The sequence below is a fragment of the Phalacrocorax aristotelis genome, chromosome 3, assembly GCF_949628215.1.
Source record: "Phalacrocorax aristotelis chromosome 3, bGulAri2.1, whole genome shotgun sequence".
Classification (NCBI taxonomy): domain Eukaryota; kingdom Metazoa; phylum Chordata; class Aves; order Suliformes; family Phalacrocoracidae; genus Phalacrocorax; species Phalacrocorax aristotelis.
In genome coordinates this window covers 10,690,473-10,710,053 of record NC_134278.1, presented here as the reverse complement: position 1 = coordinate 10,710,053, position 19,581 = coordinate 10,690,473, and the positions used below count along the sequence as shown (strand labels likewise).

At 54.3% G+C, this 19,581-nt stretch overlaps 1 protein-coding gene across 1 annotated transcript; it reads left to right on the top strand.

The window, feature by feature from the left end:
- The first annotated feature begins 5,348 nt into the window (after positions 1-5,348).
- Positions 5,349-17,628, top strand: GDF7 (growth differentiation factor 7). Its single transcript, XM_075086720.1, has 2 exons — positions 5,349-5,801; positions 8,198-17,628. The coding sequence occupies exons 1-2, from the start codon at positions 5,459-5,461 to the stop codon at positions 9,118-9,120; spliced, it is 1,266 nt and encodes a 421-aa protein (XP_074942821.1). The 5' UTR covers positions 5,349-5,458; the 3' UTR covers positions 9,121-17,628.
- Positions 17,629-19,581: the final 1,953 nt, after the last annotated feature.

Sequence of the window (19,581 nt, the reverse complement as noted above, 5' to 3'; positions counted from 1 at the left end):
GAGTGAGCCAGAACTGGGGTTATTGGTCAGACTTTGCATTGGGATAGAGAGCAAAGGACAGTTTTAATACAGAGAAATTCTCAATCTCAAGTGGCAGAGAAGTGAGACTGACACGAGAGCTGTGAGCAGCACTGGCTGGGGTGGGATGGGGAGAGGGCAGAGAAGGGGTCTCCTGGGAATAACTGGGGACTGGAAAGATCAGGCTGAAGTACTGTGTAATGTTCCCTTTCTAACCCTCCCTTGGGTGCCCACTGGCAGACACTGTCCCAGCTGGGGCACTGTCCCTTTGGGACTGGCTGATAACCCCTGATCTGAGGAGCCTTCGCAAAGGGGCTGGGAGCTGGAGGCCAACAAATTGGGGAGAAATGCAATAATCTGGGAGACAGATGAGAGATAAAGGGACTGGGTGGAGGTCAAAGGGTGAAATATGTAAAAATATGGAAGTACAGAGCAGAGCTTGCGGAGAGCTGTAGGAGAGCACTTCTCCTGGTGACATGGACAGCCAGAGTTGTGGAGGCAGCTGTGGTCTTTCTGCACGGGAAGACCAAAACCTCTGTAACAGCTATTTCAGCCGGGCTCTTCGGTTAACACTGCAGGAATCCCCTTCTGGGGGTATGGCTCTCCCTCCAGTAACTGTTAATGGGAGGAAGGTCATTAGTTAGACTGAGAAAGAAGCCAAAATGAAGCAAGGTGAATCCCACCCTCTCTGACCAGACACTAGCCTAGACTTCCACCATAAGGGCACTTGGAGTGAGTCACCGCCCCAGTTTGGCACCTGTGGCTTGGTCCATTGACAAATTACCTGCTGACTCTGAAATCAGCAAAAAGCAAATGGGATTTTTTAAAAATTGCTGAACGGTCAACTGTGTTTTGACTTGCTGTCTTCTTATGCCACGCCCTGTCCACCAGATGCTGAATAGGACAATTTTCCCCAAGGGGAAAGGTCTAATCCAAGATTAGAATTTCCAGAAGGATTGAACTCTCAGCAAAGCATTTCCATAATTCTCCTGTCCCTTAGCTATAGTGTTCAAATAGAAAGCGATGTGAGACAAGCATAGCTTTAGACATCCAGATTGCAGCAACATAAGGTCTCTGGGCCTAAGGAAAGTAGCCCTATGAGTCTTTGACTCCACCTGGTGCTTTGTGCATGGAGTTTATACCTTGATTTTTCTTGTCTTCCCTGGCTATCCCTGTGCAGACAATCAGGAAGAACTCAGCCTGGCCTCAGTTTAAGTAAGTTTTGGAAGAAGTGGCTGGAAGACTTGGGAAGAAAAATGATGCTGTTGCTTGGTTACTTGCTGAGCTGGCCTTGCCGCCCTTGTAGCCATCTCGCTAGAAGGCATTTGTTACGTGAAGCCACAAGAGGCTTCTCGTGTGGTCACTACAGGAAAACATATTCTTCCAAATAACCACTAGCACCCATATTGTGACTGCTCTGAACTTGCTCAAGACTTGGTAATTTGGTTGAGCCCCACTGGCTTGGCTGAAGGAAACAGCTACAAACACCTCCAATGTTGAAGCCTGGAGGGGATTTGTCACTGCAGTTTATTTTTGTTCCATCACACAATGCTGATGGCAGGAAAGGTGAACATCTGTGGATGTACTGGGCTCTGGGAACATGGCTATGACACCAGGTACATGGGTATTGCTTGAAGATTTCCTCTCTACCTTAGTTTCCTCCTTTGAGAAGTCATCTTACACAGCTGGTGGGGATCTGGTTTAATTAAATGTCCCCTTCTTTCCTTTGCTGAAGAGTGACTGTAGGGCAAGGGCAGCCCCTCTCTGGCAGGCAAGAGTCCCAGGGTGAGACCTTGCCCACAGTTGCGAAAGAGGATGCAGCTGTGGTAGGAGAGTCCACCCTGTCCACCCTGCCCAGGACTCAACCCCACACATGGAAATGAATCAGTGCTCCACACACAAAGGTCCCCGACCGCCATGGGCGATGCAGGAGGGTAAGCAGGGCAGTCCTGGGGACCAAGAGAGGGAGCGGAGGGAGGGAGCCTGCAACAGAGGGGACAAGCCCAAGCGGCAGCCAGACAGGAACGATTCCTTCCTGATCTGAAGGAATCAGCATCCCAAAAATGTTCACAGTAAAAAACCAGGCTTAGTGAGCCAATTGCTCCCTTCTTCCTCAACACCCTCCCAGAAGGGCCTATTGGTGAAGGAAGGGAGACACTGTGGTGGGACATGGTGCGAGCCGTTAAGGTACAGGAGTCAGGACCCCTCCTGGGCATACAGCCACTGGCTTCATGTTATCTGGGACATGTTCTGAGGGAAAAATTAGAGGTAAATGTGTCCCTCCATGTTAGGTTCTGGCAGACTTCTGGATCATTCAATACTTAGCGAACAGGGTGACAGGACAGTCTCAGAACCATGTTTTTCAGTTCATGCTGGAGGGACCCAGAGGGTTTGTAAGTGTAAGAGCAAAGAGAGGTGGAGCAAGTGAGCAGGGCCTGAGCCAGCGTCACCACGTTGGTTGAGAGCCACCATGGGCAGGAGCACACCGCTGGACCCACAGCAATGGGGAGTGCCCTCAGGAGGAACAAGTCTATTTGCTGGTGAAGCTGAACAGACATAAAATCTCCCTTGGTTATATGGGTGTTTTATTCTGTATAAACCTGCTAATTGAGTTGTAAAATAAACCTGCAGCCTTTCCTCTCCAATTTCTGCTGCTGCAGCAGCGTGCTAATTTGGTTTTGGAGGGGGGCTGGTAGAAGGTGGCTCTTTGCCAGCATGAAATTATGCGCAAAGGGTTTGCACGGGGAGAGAAGGGAGCCTGTCCTCGGGGCGGGGAAGGACTGGGGGCAGGAGCTGCCGTGCCACTGCACAGGGCTGGGGCAGCTTGGGAAGGTCCTGCAGCTGGGATGGGATGGGCTGATGGAAATTCAAGAAAGTCCAAAAGAGCTGCAATGGAGAACAGATGGGAAACTCTGGGCTTGTGCACCTCAATAGATGCTGTGCAGTTGAGAGGTTGGCCTCGGGGATTTCACATCGCCCCTCTGGCACAGGCAGGCAGGATTTGCTACCTGGTGCTGCGTGCCCACGTGTGCGTGTGTCAGCTGGTGTGGGCATGTGTACGCTCGGGGCTGCGGGGGTATGTGCGTGCCTGCATTTGGGTGAGGACAGGGATCTGGCTCTCATCACCCAGCAGCACACGGCTGCACCACGGGGGCGGCTGTGCACCCGTACCGGGATGGTGTGGTGTGAATCGCCGCAGAAGAACCTATTGCTCAGCTGTGCCGGCTCGCACCATGCGGGGATTTGGCCCTGCTGCCCACACTGGGGGTTGAGAAAAGGACTGATCTGGGGGTGAAAACGTTTAGGGGAAAGAAAAACCAGAGGGCACAGCCTGGCTGTCTGTTGCATCAATGTAATTTTAATTTTTAAGAGATGGAAGGAAAAGATGCAGTGACAGTTCCAGCCCCTGTGAATCTGGAGAAGCCTGACGTCCCTCTCGTGTGGCAGGTACACTCGCCCCGACATGCAGGAGGATGCACAGACCCAGATGGCCCAGGGCAGGGCCAGCACTCACCATTTTGTACCTTTTACTGTTTCCCATGAAAGCTGCTGCGTGAGGGGGATCAAGGCAGAATGCTCCAGAAACTATTGCAAGAAGCCCGGAGGTTTATGGATAGACTTGTCCCCCCATTTTCTAACACTCAGCAGTCCTTCTCGTCACATCATCCTTCCATTCTTCTGCTAACCCTTGTGGTCCCTTTCCTGGGCAGCACTGGGACGGGGGTGCTGCCGTGCCCTGCAGCAGGGGCACCAGGACCACAGTCTGTGGGGCTGGGGCTGCTGGTGGAGGTGTGATTGAGGGACGCAGGACAGGACAGGGAGGGTTTCAGCCTTTCCATCTTCAGGAAGGGCTGCCCTGAGTGCTCAGCCCCAGTGCTGCCTGCTCTGGTGCTGTGAGGGACCGGGGCCCCAGCACCCTGCCCCAGTGGGAAGTGGGGCATCAGGGGGTGGAATGTCTTGTGGGATGCTGCTCCATGCAAGGTGCCGTGCAAACTGTGCGAAGCATGCAAATGTGGTGCAGGCCGTGCAAACACCGTGCAAAGGCTGCGGAAGCGCCACGTGAACCGTGCGAAGGCCACGCGAGGTGTGCAAATGGCTCCGGGCCAGGCCAGCCCGCGCGGCATGGGACGGGGGTTTCTCGGGACGTTGTCCCGGGAGCTGCCTCCGTTGCTTCCCGCTATGTGTACGTACCGAGCAAATCCGCTGGTTGGCATTAGAAACTTACTCACGATACTGTGACAAGGCACCTGTAAAATTATAGCAGAAAGAAATCCGAGAGGCTGCAGTGACAAATGCTCGTGAGAAGCGATTGTTTGGGGGGGGAGAGGAAAAAAAAAAGAAGCTGTGTTTGCTTTGGCGAAACACCTACATTCCTTCAAATAAATCATCGCAGCACTTGTTTTTGTATTTGCGGAGAAATCGCAACAGACATAACCAGGGACTTAAGAGACTTGAAATAACATCCTAGTAAATACCCCACTTTGTTATTTTAATCGAGACCCAAGGAAACATCTGAATTTTACCAAGGAAACCCTCCGTGCAAGGGAAAACATTAGCCCGCAGCCCGGCCGGGGCTTTGTTTTGCTCCGGTGTCGGTCTCCCGAGGCAAAATTACCGGGGCTGATGGAGGCGCGGAGGGGCGCGGGGGGCGCGGGGCGGCGCGGAGGAACCCGGACCCTGGGGGCTGGTCGCTCCACGCTCCCCGGGCTGCTCCCGGCCTCGCCGCCCGGTACCACCCCCGCGGACACCGCGGGACCCTCCGGCACCGGGGCGGTGGGGTGTCCCCTCCTAAATGGCCAGGGGTGTGCGTGTGTCCCCTTCTAACATGGGGCGGGGGGTCCCGTCGAAATATGAGGTGGTTCCTCCCCCCAAACCAGAGCTGGGGCTGCCCCGTTCCCAGCGTGGGACAGGGATCCCCCGGTCAAAATACGGGGTGGCTGGTGACGCCCCCAGTACGGCGTGTGGGGTGGCTCCCCAGTACGGGGTGAAGGCCCCCCTCCGACATGGGGTGAGGGGCCTCCCCCGCAAATAGGGGTGGCGGCGTCCCCCCTCCAATCTGAGACCGAGGGCCGCCCTCCAAAATAAGGGTCGGACTCCCCCCCTCCCGCAAATAAGGCCCGGGTGCCCCCCGCAGCACGGGGGGCTGTGGGGAGGAGGCCTCCCCTCCGACTTAGGGTGCGGGTGTTCCCCCCCCCCCGGGGGCGCGGGTGTCCCCCTGCAAGGCGGGGCGGGGGGACCCGCGGGGGTCTCACCTGCGGGCGGGGGCGGGGCGGCGCCTCGGCGGGGGGCGGGCGGCCGGCAGGGGGCGCTTCGCGGCGGCAGGCGGCGGCGGGGAGCGGCGGCGGGGAGCGGCGGCGGCGGCGGCGGGCGAAGACGATGTTCAAAAGCGGGCGGGGAGCGGCGGCGGCAGCAGCACCGCGCCGAGCACCGGCCCGCCGCCATGCGCCTCCGCGCCGCCGCCGCCGCCGCCCTCTGCCTCTGCCTGCTGGGCGCCTGCCGCCTCCGCCGCGGGCTGGAGGCCGCCGCCGTGCGCGGCCCGTCGGCGGCCGCTCCCCAGCGACCCTCGGCAGCCGCGCCTTCCTCCGCCTCCTCCTCCTCCTCCTCCGCCGCCACCGCCGCCGCCTCCCCCTTCTCCTCCCCGCCGCGGAGGGACGGGGCTCTCCGCAACGGCACGGTGGTGCCGCACCACTACATGGTGGCCCTCTACCAGCGCCTGGCCGCCCGCCGCGCCCCCGGCCGCCGCGCCGACACGGTGACGGGCTTCGCGGAGCGGGCGCGCAGCGGTGAGTGCGGGGCGCGCATCCCCCGCGCAGCGCGGAGAGCGGCGGGAGCGGGGAGCGGGGCTGCCCCGCCGGGAGCCCGCCGTCGGGGCGGGAGAGATGGGGACGGCCTTGGGCTTAGGAGCGGGTTTGGGGATGGAGCTGCGGCTTGTGCGCGGGCTTGGGGATGGAGACGGGGTTGCGCGTTGCTCTGAGCGCGGGTTTGGGGACGTGGTTGCGCCCGGCGGTGGAGCTCGCGCGTCGGTCTGGGCGCGGGGTTGCGGCTGGGATGTGGTCGTGCGTGGGGACGGGGCTCGTGTCTTGGTTGGGGAGCGGGGTTGTGCCTTGGTTTGAGCACGGGGCGGTTGCGTGGGGTGGGTACCGCGTGGGGACGCAGACGGAGCTGAACGGGGCAGGGGCTGCGTATCCGTTGTTTAACGGGGATGGAGCTCTGGGTTTCCCCATGGGAATGGGGACGAGGACGGGGCGGGAACGGGGCTCTGCTGGGGCGCGGGGTTGGGGTCGCGATGGGGACAGAAAAGGGTTGCGCCTGGAGCTGGGCAAAGGGCTGCCGGTGGCGATAAGCGTGAGGCTGTGTAGGACCGTGGGGTCCGGGCTGGGGTTGCACATGCAGTCGGGGTCGAGGATGGCCCTTGGGGCTGAGGATGCTGTTGGGGACGGGCTGCCAGGTCAAGAGCTTTTGCAGCCTAAATCCCCCCCCCCCCCGGGGCACGGCGACGGGCCGGGCCGGGCCGGGGAGGGAGCGCGGCCGCGGTCCCGTCCCGTCGCGGTGCCCCATGGGGGCAGCTCAGCCCCGGGCTGCCGCCACGCTCCGAAGCCGGCTGAGCTCGGCATCGCCGTCCCCTTCTCCCTCCTCCCCTCTTCTGCCTCCTTCATAGCCGCGGATCCAGTGATAATAATCAATTAAACGCGTATACCCACTTAACGGTGTATGTTACATGCATATATATGTGTGTATATGTACACATTGCGCCCTGCCGGCGAAGTTCGCTCGGCTGGAGAAAATAAAATAAAGTCCCGATCGAATAAAATTGAAAGAGAAACTGAAAAGCGGCCCCAGCTTCACCCCGTGCCTGTCGCCGGGGTGGGAGAGCGGCAGCCTGCGGTGCGGAGCCCCCCGCAGCCCCCCGAACCCCATCCCAAACCCAGGACGAGCAGGGGCCGTACCCTGCCTTTGCGGGGAGATTTTTGCTGCAAGCTGGTGGGGAAACGGCGGGGGAGCGAGGCGGGAGAGGGGGAGGATGCTCCGACGGGAGGGTGGGCAGTGCCCGGCTTGGGGGAGCTGGGGGAAAAGTGCGCACAGGTCCTGGGAAGTTTCAGCGCCAAAAGAAACCAGAGGAACTGTTCAAAGGGATCCCCTTATCTGCTCCTCGACGGTTTTTTAGATCTGCTTTTAAAATAATAGTGATAATAATGATAATAATGATGACGTTGATGATAATAATAATAATAATAAAAAATCATTAATAATAACCAATGAAGGGGAGAAGAATCTTTGGAGGGCGGTGCAGGCTGCAGCCCAGCGGTGGTGCTGGCGGGAGGGGGCTGCAGTGTGGGGGTGTCGGGCAGGGCTCTGCTGGCAGCGGGTCGGGGGCCTCGGGTGCAGCAGCAATGTTTGCAGCATGCCCAGATCAGGTTTCTTGTTAGAGAGGGGGAAAATCAAAACAACTCTCCCAGAACTCATTCATCTCTTCTTCCCAACCCCACCTCCTCTGGGTTTTTTTGTTTAATTCACATCAAGTATATTTAATCGGTGCCAGAAACTGTGCAAGTCTGTGTTTGGGCTTTGGATCCACCAAAAATAGTGACAAATTCCCAGCTAGGCTTGCTTTCAGCTCTGTGCAGAGCGTCTCTATCAGACACCCCAAGGCACAGCGTCTGCGTCCCTGACGCGTGCGCCTGTGCCTGCCTCCGAGGGAAAATGAGATTTTTCACAGCATTTTGCTTGGCATGGCCCAGGCTGGGGTGGGACGACGCTTGGGGCAGAAGAAATCAGTGACAACCTGCTGCCTGGGGACGGGGCTGCGCTGTGCAGGTTTAGATGTGGCTTTCCATGCTGAAACAGCGATGCAGGATAGCGATGCAGCAGGCGCGCTGAGACACCTGGGAGGAGGCAGAGAAGCCACCTCGGGATGCAGGGGTGCATGCTGATGATTCCTCCCTCCCTCTCCACCTTCTCCTCCCAGTCCTTTTTTGGTGCCTCCAGCCAGGGTGACACACCCAGATGCAGGGCACACAGGCTGTGTCCCTGCTGGGATGCTCGGCGAGCCTTGCTGCAAGACGATAATCTCCCCGTTAGCTCTGTGTCCCTTGCACCTCCATAACACGAGCCTGGCTTCAGCTTTCTGGGTTTTCATATTTTTTTTTCCTTTTTTTCTTCTTTGTTTTATCTCTTCCAGATGCTTCCCTGTCCGCCTCTGAGCAGCGATACCTCTTTGACATCTCCAGCCTGCCTGAGGCAGAGGAGGTGACAGGTGCGGAGCTGCGGGTCCTGCGCACCCTCCCCGAAAACCGGAGCTTGGCCCTGTCCCCCGAAGGCACCTTCCACCATCTCCTCCTCTCCACCTGCCCAAGCCAGGATGGCGAGGAGCCCCGGCTGCTGGACTCCAGGGCTGCAGACATTTTGGATGCGGGTTCCTCCAGATGGGAGGTGTTTGATGTCTGGGAAGCCCTGCGGGATTGGAGGGAGAGATCTCCCTCAGGCAAGCTGCTGTGCTTCCTGCTGAGGATCATCTCGGATCAGTCAGGGAGGTTCCTGCCGCCCCGGCAGCTGGGGTTCAGCAAGCCCCGGCCGCAGCCCCACGAGCGAGCCCTGCTCGTGGCCTTCTCCCACACCCAAAGGAAAGAGAACCTCTTCAAGGAGATCCGGGATAAGATCAAGGCCCTGGGCAGCCCCCCCTTCCTGGAGCCCCCTGATCCTGGCCAGGAGGTGTACCCCAAGCGGAGGAAGAGACGGACCACCATCGCCGCCCGCTCCGGGGGCAAAGGCCACGGGAAGAAGGCGAAGACCCGCTGCAGCAGGAAGCCCCTGCATGTGAACTTCAAGGAGCTGGGCTGGGATGACTGGATAATCGCCCCCCTGGATTATGAGGCGTATCACTGCGAGGGGGTCTGCGACTTCCCGCTGCGCTCCCACCTGGAGCCCACCAACCACGCCATCATCCAGACCCTAATGAACTCCATGGACCCGGAGTCCACCCCCCCCAGCTGCTGCGTGCCCTCCAAGCTCAGCCCCATCAGCATCCTCTACATAGACTCCGGGAACAATGTGGTTTACAAACAGTACGAGGACATGGTCGTGGAGACGTGTGGCTGCAGGTAGCAATTTCTGCAGCTCTGCCCCCCCCCACCCTGGCCTGCCCTGCCCAGCAGCCCTGCCCCATTTTATATATATAAATATAAATATATATATATAAAATATATATATACCTGCACATTTTGATGTGTGCCTTTCCAAAAGCCAAGCTCAGAGCAGGTGTCCCCTGCCTTCCTGGGGTCCCCCGGGCATGATTCCAGGAGAGACAGGGGATACCCCCCCAAAGAGAGCGAGCCTGTAGATTGGCCACCCCCAGGTCCTCTCAAAGAAGGAGCAACCCCCACCACCCACGCTGGGTTTTCTGGGGCTCAGCCAGGGATGATGTGCTGTGGCGGGAGGCTGGGCTCCCCACTCCGAGCTGCCCCCATCTCCATGCCTTGCATGCTCCCCCTGGGGAGGGGGGGCACAGCCCAGCAGAGCCCCCAGGATGCCTGCTCAGCCTCCAAGCTCTGCCTGATCTGCTTGGTTTGCCTATGCTGAGCTGACACCTTCTTTCCCAAAGGTTTTGGAAAATGTCTGGCCAAAATTGTCTTGGTGGAGGTGGCAACCTGGGCGGGGACGGAGCAGTGGCTGCCGCGTGGAGGGATCAGACCAGCATCACCCTCCGGCTGCAGCGGTGGGGCGGAGGGGGGTGGGAACGCTCTTTTCCTGGAGTTAAAGGAGTTTTTCTGGCTGCCTTCAAATCACTTCCCTTGGGGGGGGAAGTGTCTCCTGGGGGGAAAATGAGGGATCCCCGGGGGAAAGTGGGGGGTGGAGAACCCATGGCCATGGGAGGTTGAAATCATTTGGTCCGGGCCTGTTTGCAGTGCAGAGAGATTTGTGAGTCTGCTGTTGGGGACAGGAAAGATGATCCCCATAACTGCAGGCTAATGCCAGAGTCAGGTCTGAAGTCAAGCTCACACTCTTGATGGAGATGGGAACAGCCCTGCAAGGCGTTAGCTGGATATGCCATGGCTCTGCGTGGCCTGAAGTGCTGGCACAGGCACTGTCACCCTTTGCCGATGTCCTGCAGGAGGTACTGGGTGGTAGGTCCCCTCCCTTTCCTGCCCAAACCCCATTTCCAAGGCACGCTGGGTGCCCAGTGTTGAGTCTGTGAGTCACACAGCCATTCCCAGTGTGTCTGGAGAGAAGCAAAGGTCCCAAGTTCCCCAGGGAAGGGACATTTTGCTTGGGTTCTTATTTTTCCAAATAATCTCTATAAAAGCACTGAGCTCCACCCTACCTTCCTTTGGCACCGATTTCCCAGCGAACTCCATCCCTGGAGCGCCTGTCTCTCCCCCTCTGTTAAGGGAGCCCTGATCCACCAGGAACAGACATTTCCCATGCAAACAGCTGAATGCCACCCTCAGAGACCGCTAGGTAAAGCGGGGCGCTTTGACCCATGTTGAAAGGGCTACAGGATTTTAGTAAGTCAGGAGCCGAGTATAAATTATGCCTTTAAATCAGAGAAGCCTTGCATCCATGCCAAGGCATGTTTTGGATGCTGAGAAGCATCTCTGCTGCACCTCAGTGGCATTTAGTACCGAACTTCAGCTTCATGGCTGGGTTGGCTTAGACCAGAGAAGTATTTGCACAGATTTTGCTTTTCATGGTTTGTTTTTTACTGGTGGTCAAGGTGCCGGTGTGTAAACATCAGTGTTCATTAGCAACAGTAGTTTGCTTTTGGAGGAGATAAATCCTTGCTGGAAAATGTGGGTTCTTTTTCTATATGAAGCCAGTCATCATTCATTGCAGGGGTGTTTTCACAGGGGTCTCTGAGCCGAGCCAGGGCAGAGAGGGGGTCACCTCCAAGAACTCTGCTGAGGTCCAAATGATTTCAAAGGTCAGCAAAGCCTCGGTGAGGGTCCAACAGCTCCTGACCCCCCAAGAAAAGAGTACGCCAGCAGGGAGTAACTGTACACGTCAATAACGGTTATCTGCTGGGTAACCCCTCCCCAGCCTCCCTTCGTCCTTGCCCTGCTGAGGTCTGCTCTACAGCCTCAGGCTGCGGCCAGCGGCAGCTCAGGACGGGTGAACGTGGTACCTGTCTCGTGTAGCCCCCTTGACACCCGTGGGGCTCCTCCGGCTTTACATTGCATCTGCATATCCAAGAGGAAAATCCAGCTCCCTTCCTCAGCGTGAATGTAAATATGTGTTAAGTGCGATGTACCCTTACCCAGGGGGTTTTCTGAGATGGAGGTTAGCAGGGGAGAGGAAGGGGCATGTCTGTGCCGGTGGGTTTTCTCACTGTTGATGTTTGGGGGGGGCGAGATACAGCAAGTGGGTGAGGAGGGGTCAGCAGGAGGGCTCATGGATTTCCTCTTGCCCTCAGCTTTAGCACAGATAAAAGCAGGAGCAGGCGGTTGAGGGAAGGAGGTTGGCACGAGCAGCACCGGAGCAGCTGGCTCTGGAAACACCACGTCATTTATAGTTACCAAGCTTTCAAAGTACCTAATTTTTCAATTGCCATTGGTTGCTTGATAGTTTTTCTCACTGCTGAGACAATTTTAAAAAAAATTTTCATTTCTTTTACCCCCTTCTCTTCCTCCAAATATTTGTGGTGGAGGTTCGTGGGCAGTTCAAATACAGGCAAGATATATCTATAGCTCCTGGCAGCCCCCGCTGGCTGGTGGCTCTTGTGAGCTTTGTCTGAGCAGGTGGCCTGAGACCTGCTCTTGCAGGACCATGTCTGAGGGGGTGCCAAGACCAGTGACCCCCAGTCCTTGTGGCTCTTGTTCAGCCACAGCTACTGGGAATGGACAGACAGATGTCACCCACCTCAGGTCTCGATGGAGAGCAGAGTGATGGGTTGGGTTTTGCGATGCTTTACCCTGAGCCCAGGGCTGGGGTGCTGTGCACTGTTGGGGCACTGCACCCCACGATGGCTTCGCTGGCCCTGGCAAGAAAAGCTGTGGCTCAGTTGCTGCAGTTTCCTAGCCTGGATTGCTATAATAAACGAGGATGGGGAGGATTTGGGGAGAGCACAGAGGCCGCTGCTGGCAGCGATGCCTTCTGTGGTTTTGCCCCATGCGGACACCAGTCCCGGCTCTCCTGGCTGCAGGCACCTCTCCCTAAACAGGCATGTTTGGTTTTTGGCAGAGAGCGAGGGTGTGCATACATTGAGGAGCCCCTTGGCCGCCCTTGCCATGCCCAGCCAGTGCTGGAGAGCAAACTTCATCCCTGCGGGGTGAGCCCAGCACTGCCCCTCACACCAGCCATGTGGTCTTTTGCATTCGTACCCATGCCAGCCACTCTTCTAAGAGAGTATCTGTTCCTTTACTGGGCAAACAACCTCTGGAGGACAATGGGAGGGCAAAGGATGGCATTGGACCCTCTTTCTCCTTGCCCTGGTGAAAGATCTCTAAGGGGCCAGGGATAGGAGGGCAGCTCCCTGCCTGGGGCTGCTCCGGGGGGATGCGTCTGAGCAGGGCAAGGCTGGAGGGAGGGGGCTGGGGGTCTCGGTGGGGAACTGTGCTGCTGCCACCCTGGGCAAGTGTATCGGCTGCAGCACTCGGCAGTCACGTTGCTCACTGCTCCCGCAGGAGTATTTCCAGGGCAAAAGTCCTCCCTTATGAGGATGGACTCGCATCCCCACGTGCTGGCAGCAAGGGCTGCCTCTCCGTCCCCATGCAAGTTCAGAAGTTGCACCCAAACAGCAGGATTAGGCTTGGGATGCAGTCATCGGAGCCGTTGCAAACAGAGGTGCTGAGACTCCAGTGGGGTGCAAAAGCCTCTCCCGGGCAGGGAGGTTCCCACAGCCGAGATACTGCATCCCTGCCACGTTGGGGAGCAACGTGGGGATGCATCTGCAAAGGACACAGAAGAGCAAATCCTGCCTTCGGAGGCACGTAAGCAGGGCATCAGCTGCAGGAGGCGGTAGCACAACCCAGCCCAGCGCCCCAGCCCCAGAGCTGGTCCAAAGAGTGTCACTTTCTAATGCCGTAGAAACAGTCCAGGAAAAATGTATTTTTGATCAGTTGCCTCTTGCCTGAGCTGATTTTTTGGGGACATGTAAACATTATAAATAGGAGACCAGAGGTTGAGCATGGACAAATGTGAATTCAGTAGACGCAGAGTGATTTTAATGGATAATTATATGTTCTCAATCTGCAGTATTTATACAACCTTTCCAGTTAAAAAAGCACAGTTTCCATGCAGAGCATATTCTCCTGGAGGATTTGTTTGACCTTCAGCACCATTTTTATCTGCAGGATATAATTACAGTGAAGCTAGAAATATTAAACATTTGAAAAGGACTATGTATTTATGCTTAACTGGCTCCCTCCCCTCTTACATGGGAACGTAATTGCACAGGAGCAGGGAAACTCGCAGTGCGATCCCATATGACTTGAAAGTGCTGGGGCTGTGATTTGGGGAAGCACACACGATCGGGACAGGACTGGTGCGTGTGCCTTCCCTTGGGCTCCTTGAGGTCTGTAAAAGTAAAGCCTGTGCTCAAGCCGCTGCCTGCGCTGTGTCCTGAACGCCCCTGTCCGGTGGAGTCCCATAGCAGGGACAGTCAGAAGCAAAATGGCTTTATGCTCTGTTTAACTGATGACCAGGGTGCTTCTGGCCTAGATATAATTCCCAGGAATCACAGATTTTATAATTCCCACCCTCTGCCCCCACCCCCCCTCCACCCCCCCCTTTTTTTTTTACTTCATACTTCAAATCCAATGGCAGAAGTAAAATGCATATCCTCTGGCAGGGAGAAGGCTGTTCATATGGAAAAGGGCTTGCTTCAGGCTCGCAGCAGCTTTGCCCTGGCATAGCTGTGCTGATCCCAGTGGCCTTACTTCTGGTCAGCAGTGGCAGACGGAGCCATGTCCTCTTCGGCTGTTTGCTGATGCTTGGCGTGCTCATAAGAAAAAGACTGGAAAGGCACCACTTCTGATTAAAAGCAAACCCCAATCCTTAAGCCTTCTGCTGAAGTCTTAGGGCCAGCGACTTCTGTGTCTATTTACACCATATGGATTTTAACTCATGGCTTGATTACACAGCTCTTGCTATTGGAGAAAATTGGGTAGGTCTGTGGTGATTTGTTGGTCACACTCCCATTGCAAAACAAGCAGCTCCTTTTACTGTTGGCAGTTTTAGGTCCTTATCCCACAAACCCAAAAGTGTGTGCTTAGGGAGAGTCGCCTGTGCTGGCCCCCACAAAACAACAGACACATCCACTGCTGTTTGCAGCATTGCTTCTTGCAGGGAAGAGAGGAGCGAGGCTGGGGCATCACTTAGGATGCCCTGGGGATGTGGCTTCCATAGGGCTACAGCTGGGCAAACAGAGCAGAGCACCCTGGGGCCCTGATGGGACCTTTGGCTTTGCTCTCCAGAGTTATCAGGAGTTTTGTTGTGAGCTTCAGCTTGATGAGCTTGCCTGTGATAGCAGCATCCTCAGTGTCCATCAGAAAATTCATGACATATGTTGATGCGACAGACGTTATAAATACCAATCCACCAACCAGCTCATACTCACGCTGGAGAGACCCTGGTGGGAAGTGTTATGGTTTACTGATGAGCATGTCCTGAAATACGAGCGCCTTCTCTTTTGTCTGCATTGGGGCAGCACAGCTATGTGTCGTGGAGAAGAAAACCTGTGTGGGGCAATGGCAATGAGAGCCTGGGTACTGCACAGGGGTTGACACCTGAAATGGGGCTGTGCCGCTGGATGCGAAAGATGGTCAGACTGAAGAGCTATCACATGGACCTTGGTTGGGCCATTCCACCAAATTGCTTGCTGTGTCCCCTGTCCTGGGTGAACCTGGAGCTGTGGTGTGAATTTCTCACTCTTCACATCTGCCCCTGGAGAGGTGGGTGGGCAGGAAAACCTGTGTGGGCGAAACCAAGCTCTGGTCTTTGAGCGGCATGGTTCTTCTTTTAAGTCAACATGACCAGCAGATGGAGAGACCACATGTGTCCCACTAGCATCAGAGCAGCTTCCCTGGCAGCGGGAATCCATCTATAGCTACGTGGGGTCTGAATGGGGATGCTGGGCGGCAGGAGTGGAGCGTAGCAGCGTGCTCACCTCTGGCAGCGTGTCCTCCCTGAAAACATGCTGGGGAGAGTAGTGGGGAAGTAGCTGTCCCATGGACGGGGTGTTGCTGACGGTCAGGAGCCTGTGACCGTGCGTGGTGCGGCGAGAGTTTTTCTGCCTTTCCAGTCTTTGAATTAACAGCTGTGAAAAAAGCGAGATGTTTCACCAGGCTGGTATATGTGACACCTTGAATTTTGTCATAAGCTGCTTTATGTCTTCCATGGTAAAACCATCTGCATTCAGGCTTTAAGGCTTTTTAACCTAGTACAGTGTTTTGCATAGTACATAGGGGTGCAAAGATGTTCTCTGAAAATCAGTTATACCCTATCAGCAAGTGTTTTGGACCTTTGAAAAATGACCAAAATTTGGAATTTGGAACTCCTGTTGGTGTGACCCACTGATCAAGGATCCCACCCTACATCTCAAAGGATGTTTTGCAGCCTTGCATCTCAAGACGTGTAGCCCATGCAGCTGCTTTTCCTTTTACTGGCACCAGTGCGCAAGCAGCCCCCCGAATTTACTGTGCTGGAGAGGAGCCTGATTTACGTGTTGGTGGGAAGGAGCACATCGGCAGGCTGGCTGGTGCACTCTATCTTTTGGCTGAGCAGACTAGGGTAGGAAGCATTGGGCAGCAGAACATTTGCATGGAGATTGGTACTGAAAAATCTTAAAGCCAAGCTTGATCCATTCCCAGAAATGTCTGAAAACGAAACCCAGCCATTTTTCAGCGGTTTTTCAGCAGGTTTTGCTCTTCGTCTTTCTGTCGTCACCACTTATTAGTTCATTCATACATTTTGTGAACTCATTTTTCTGCTTTGATACTTGTGCTCATACTTTGGGTTTTCAGGATGGGGAGTGTGGAGACTTGCTGCGGTGTTTAGTGGGTGGGGGGAGAGCAAGGAAGGAAAGGCTGAGTCTCAGCAGCAGGAGGCTGGGGCACAGTCTGTGCCCTCAAGCAGGGGACCGTGAGGGGTCCAGTCTGGCAGGGTTGAAGCCAGTGGGAGGAGGGGACCTGCTTGCAACGGGTCACACACTCAAGTACTTTTCTGATGGAAGGTGGGAGTGTTTGGGTCTCCCTTCCCCTCCACTTTGCCTTGGTGTCAACCTGGCTGGTGCCACCGAGGTCTCCACCATCAGATGAATGAGACGCAGAGGCTGGGTCAAGCCTGGCATCCCTGGGAGCTTTGGTGTTGGCTTTGGTCCCAGTTTTTCAGGAGATGGTAGCGTTCCCCATGGTGTTTCATTTATTTCCTCTATCCTGCCTCGGCGAAAACAGGGCGGGGGAGCAGGAGGGAAAAAACCAAGAGGCAAAGTTTAGGGCTGCCTTGCTCCCAGGCTGGTCATCCGAGGGAGCTGTGTGCGAGCTGGGAGCTGCCGAGCGCCAAGGAGCTCACAGGGGCTCAGCCACCAGCTGCAGAGCGTGAAATAACATCCAGAGGCCAGGAAAAGGGGTGGTCGCACATGGAGGGGCTGGTCTTTAGTCCTCAAAGAGGTCCCAAAGTTAAGTGGTCATGTAGGCAGCGATGAGCTGGGGATGGGGCATTTTGTAGGGGCAGCTTGTCCCCTCCTTGGCCACGGAGGGGGGTGATCACTCTGATTACATTCATCCCATGTGCTGTGAGTAATTAACCTTTTAAATAGCGCTGAAAAAGAAGGGTCTGAGTTATGAGGTGCTGAACATCCCGTGCTCCCATGTGCTTCAGTCGAAGCCACATTTGTGCAGTGCCTTTGCAAATCAAGCTCTTACAACCTGAGGAGTAGTTAGGGGCTTTGCCCACCTGGAGTCACCAGCTCCACCTTGTGCTGCGGCTCTTCACCGGGAAAGCTTGTGGAGATGCTGCTCACAAGAACTGAAGGCAAGCTTGCGCAGGAAAGACCTGCTCTGCTTTTGGTGCTCCCCATTCTAGATGCAGGCAGGAGCAACGTCAGCCCTGCTTGTTGACCCAGTTTGCAAAGTCACTACATATCCCATCACCGTGTGCTCTTTTTCTGAAGTCAAGTCAACACTATCTGGACCTCCTTTGACAAAACGAGCCTCTCTGCTGGTCAGTCGTGGTTTTATTTATACTTCTTTTCTTTGATTATATATATTTTATAGTTCTTTTCTTTGATTAGAAAGGAAAATATCAAAAAATGAAAAAGGACTCGCATTTCCAATAGCCGTATCTCTAGTAGTTATAACTTTTGAAGCAATACTCATATCCCTGTGTGTGCCTCTAAACTATCCATGTATTTCTTCAGCTTTTTCAGGTCTGAGTGTGTGAAATATCTCTAAAGAAGATAGTTCTCTAAGTGATGGTGTAAATGCATTGTTTGTATGTATTCTAAAGTTTAAATAGATTGTACATATGGGATTGTAAATGAACTGTAAACAGCAATCTATATTTTCTTGAATATATTATATAGCAGTATATATTTGTTAAATAAGTATTCTTGTATACTCTTCAATAACCTTTTTAATATTTTGTACAGATAAGTTTATTAAATATTTTATTGATAAATAGATCTCTGCAAGATTTTTTTGTCTTTTGAAGACTTGTGCCTGGGTGGCAAAACCAGGTGGCTCATTTCAGAGCAGCCTTCATAAGTCACCTTTACTTCCTGGGCTACCTGAGATGTTAAAACTGAAAGTGGAAAAGCCATTCATTTTGAACTGCCTTCCTTGGCAAGCTCAGGTTATTTTCCAAGAAAACAGACAAAGAACAGTAAGTGTTGGTGAAGGATTGATCGTCAAAATGTACATCCCTTTTCTTCCCTATGTTTCTGAACGTGGTTCACCTGCCTTGACTAGTAGCTACCCAGCTCCAGCCAGCCAAACAGGATTCTCTCCATTGACTTGAATAGAAAGCTTTAGAGGCTCAGAAACATTGAACTGAGGGGGTAAATACGAGAGCTGGAAGAATATCCCCTGCCCACATCATGTTTGTGGTCACAGAAAGCTGGCCTGATGGGTTTGACTTGAGCACAGGACTCTGCCCCTGCAGGTGCCCGGCTCCCTGTGGTCCCCACAGAGGGAGCCCAAGGCGACAGTCTTCTGGAGGGGTGAGGGAGGAACCCGATTTGGTTAGGTCTGGTGAAAAAAATCCTCTTAGGAAATGAGGAAGAAATTAGGAGTTTCAAAATATAGGAAATGAAAAAAATACCTGGAAAATGTAGTAGAGAGTTCTTTCCCCCCAGATCAGGTCTGCTAGTTTCATTCCTGTTACGTGTCACCGGTATGCATGATACATCTAGTACCTGGGACATGAAATACTTTTGCATTTCTGGTAGGTGAACTTTAAAAGTTATGGGACATCCAGAAAGCAGGGAATCTGTAAGATTAGTTTAGTCCATCACATTAGATTAATGTCATGCACGTTCAGGAATGGGCTGTCAAATAGCAATACAACCTTTTTCTCATCTGCTTTCACTAGGACTTTATAGTGGCAAATCCAGAAGTTTCAGGGAGCGTGAGTTGCTTTAGCATGTGCTCCTGCAAGGGTCATCACCAAGTCGCCTTGGAGACGGTCAGTGAAGGCGACAGGGTTACGACTGCCTCCACCACATCCCCACCACATGCAATACCGTGAACATGCAGGTGTGGAGCGAGGCACATTTGGAAGCATGAAAGGAGCCTTCAAGGCACCAGGTGTGTGTTTCAGCCACAGCCGAGCAACCTCGGTTTTCAAAACCCAGGAGAAACACATGGAAAACTGACGAGAGAAGTTTGCCTGAAGGACTTAAAAATTAATTCTTTCAAGACTGGTATTTTCTAGGCTGTCCCTTCATCTTAAGCACACCCACACATGGCTCAGCTGGAGCGAGGCACGGTGATTTCTATTCCCAGCGGCACATGGAGTGACAGAGCGAGCACGAGCCACCTTTCAGGCAGTACCCTGCATCCTAGCATGCTCATTTACGGTCACGTTGGCTGAGGCGGGTCTCTTGGCACAAGTTCTGAGGCTAGGCATGTGGAGGGAGACAGGCTGGCACTTGCCCCCATGCCCCCTGCCCACTCCATATGCAGTTTTACAGTAAGGTATTATCTTAACAACTTATTTTCATCAAACCATTGGAGGGTGAGAGCAAATGGTTAGTCACGGGAGTCCCATCATGTCTTCACTGAAATCAATGGGAGTGGTAGGTTTGTCTTCAGTGGAGACAGGCTTTTAGTCCATAATACTAACACAGCACTTCAGACTACTCATGCGATTTACAACATAAACTAGTTAATCCTCATATATATTCTGAAAGCCAAGCCTTGTCATGGTCAGTTTTGAGAGAAATCAGAGGCACAGCAAAGACAGGTGAGATGCCCAAGGTCACACACAGACACAATGTAAGAAAATTCAGAGCCTTGCTAAAACAGGACAGTCTGACTTGGGCACCTAGTGACTTAACCCTAAGGCAAATGTCTAAGCCTCTTATGTAGTAAAAAAATTAGTTGGTGCCTGCCAGGACCTCCAGAGGGAGAT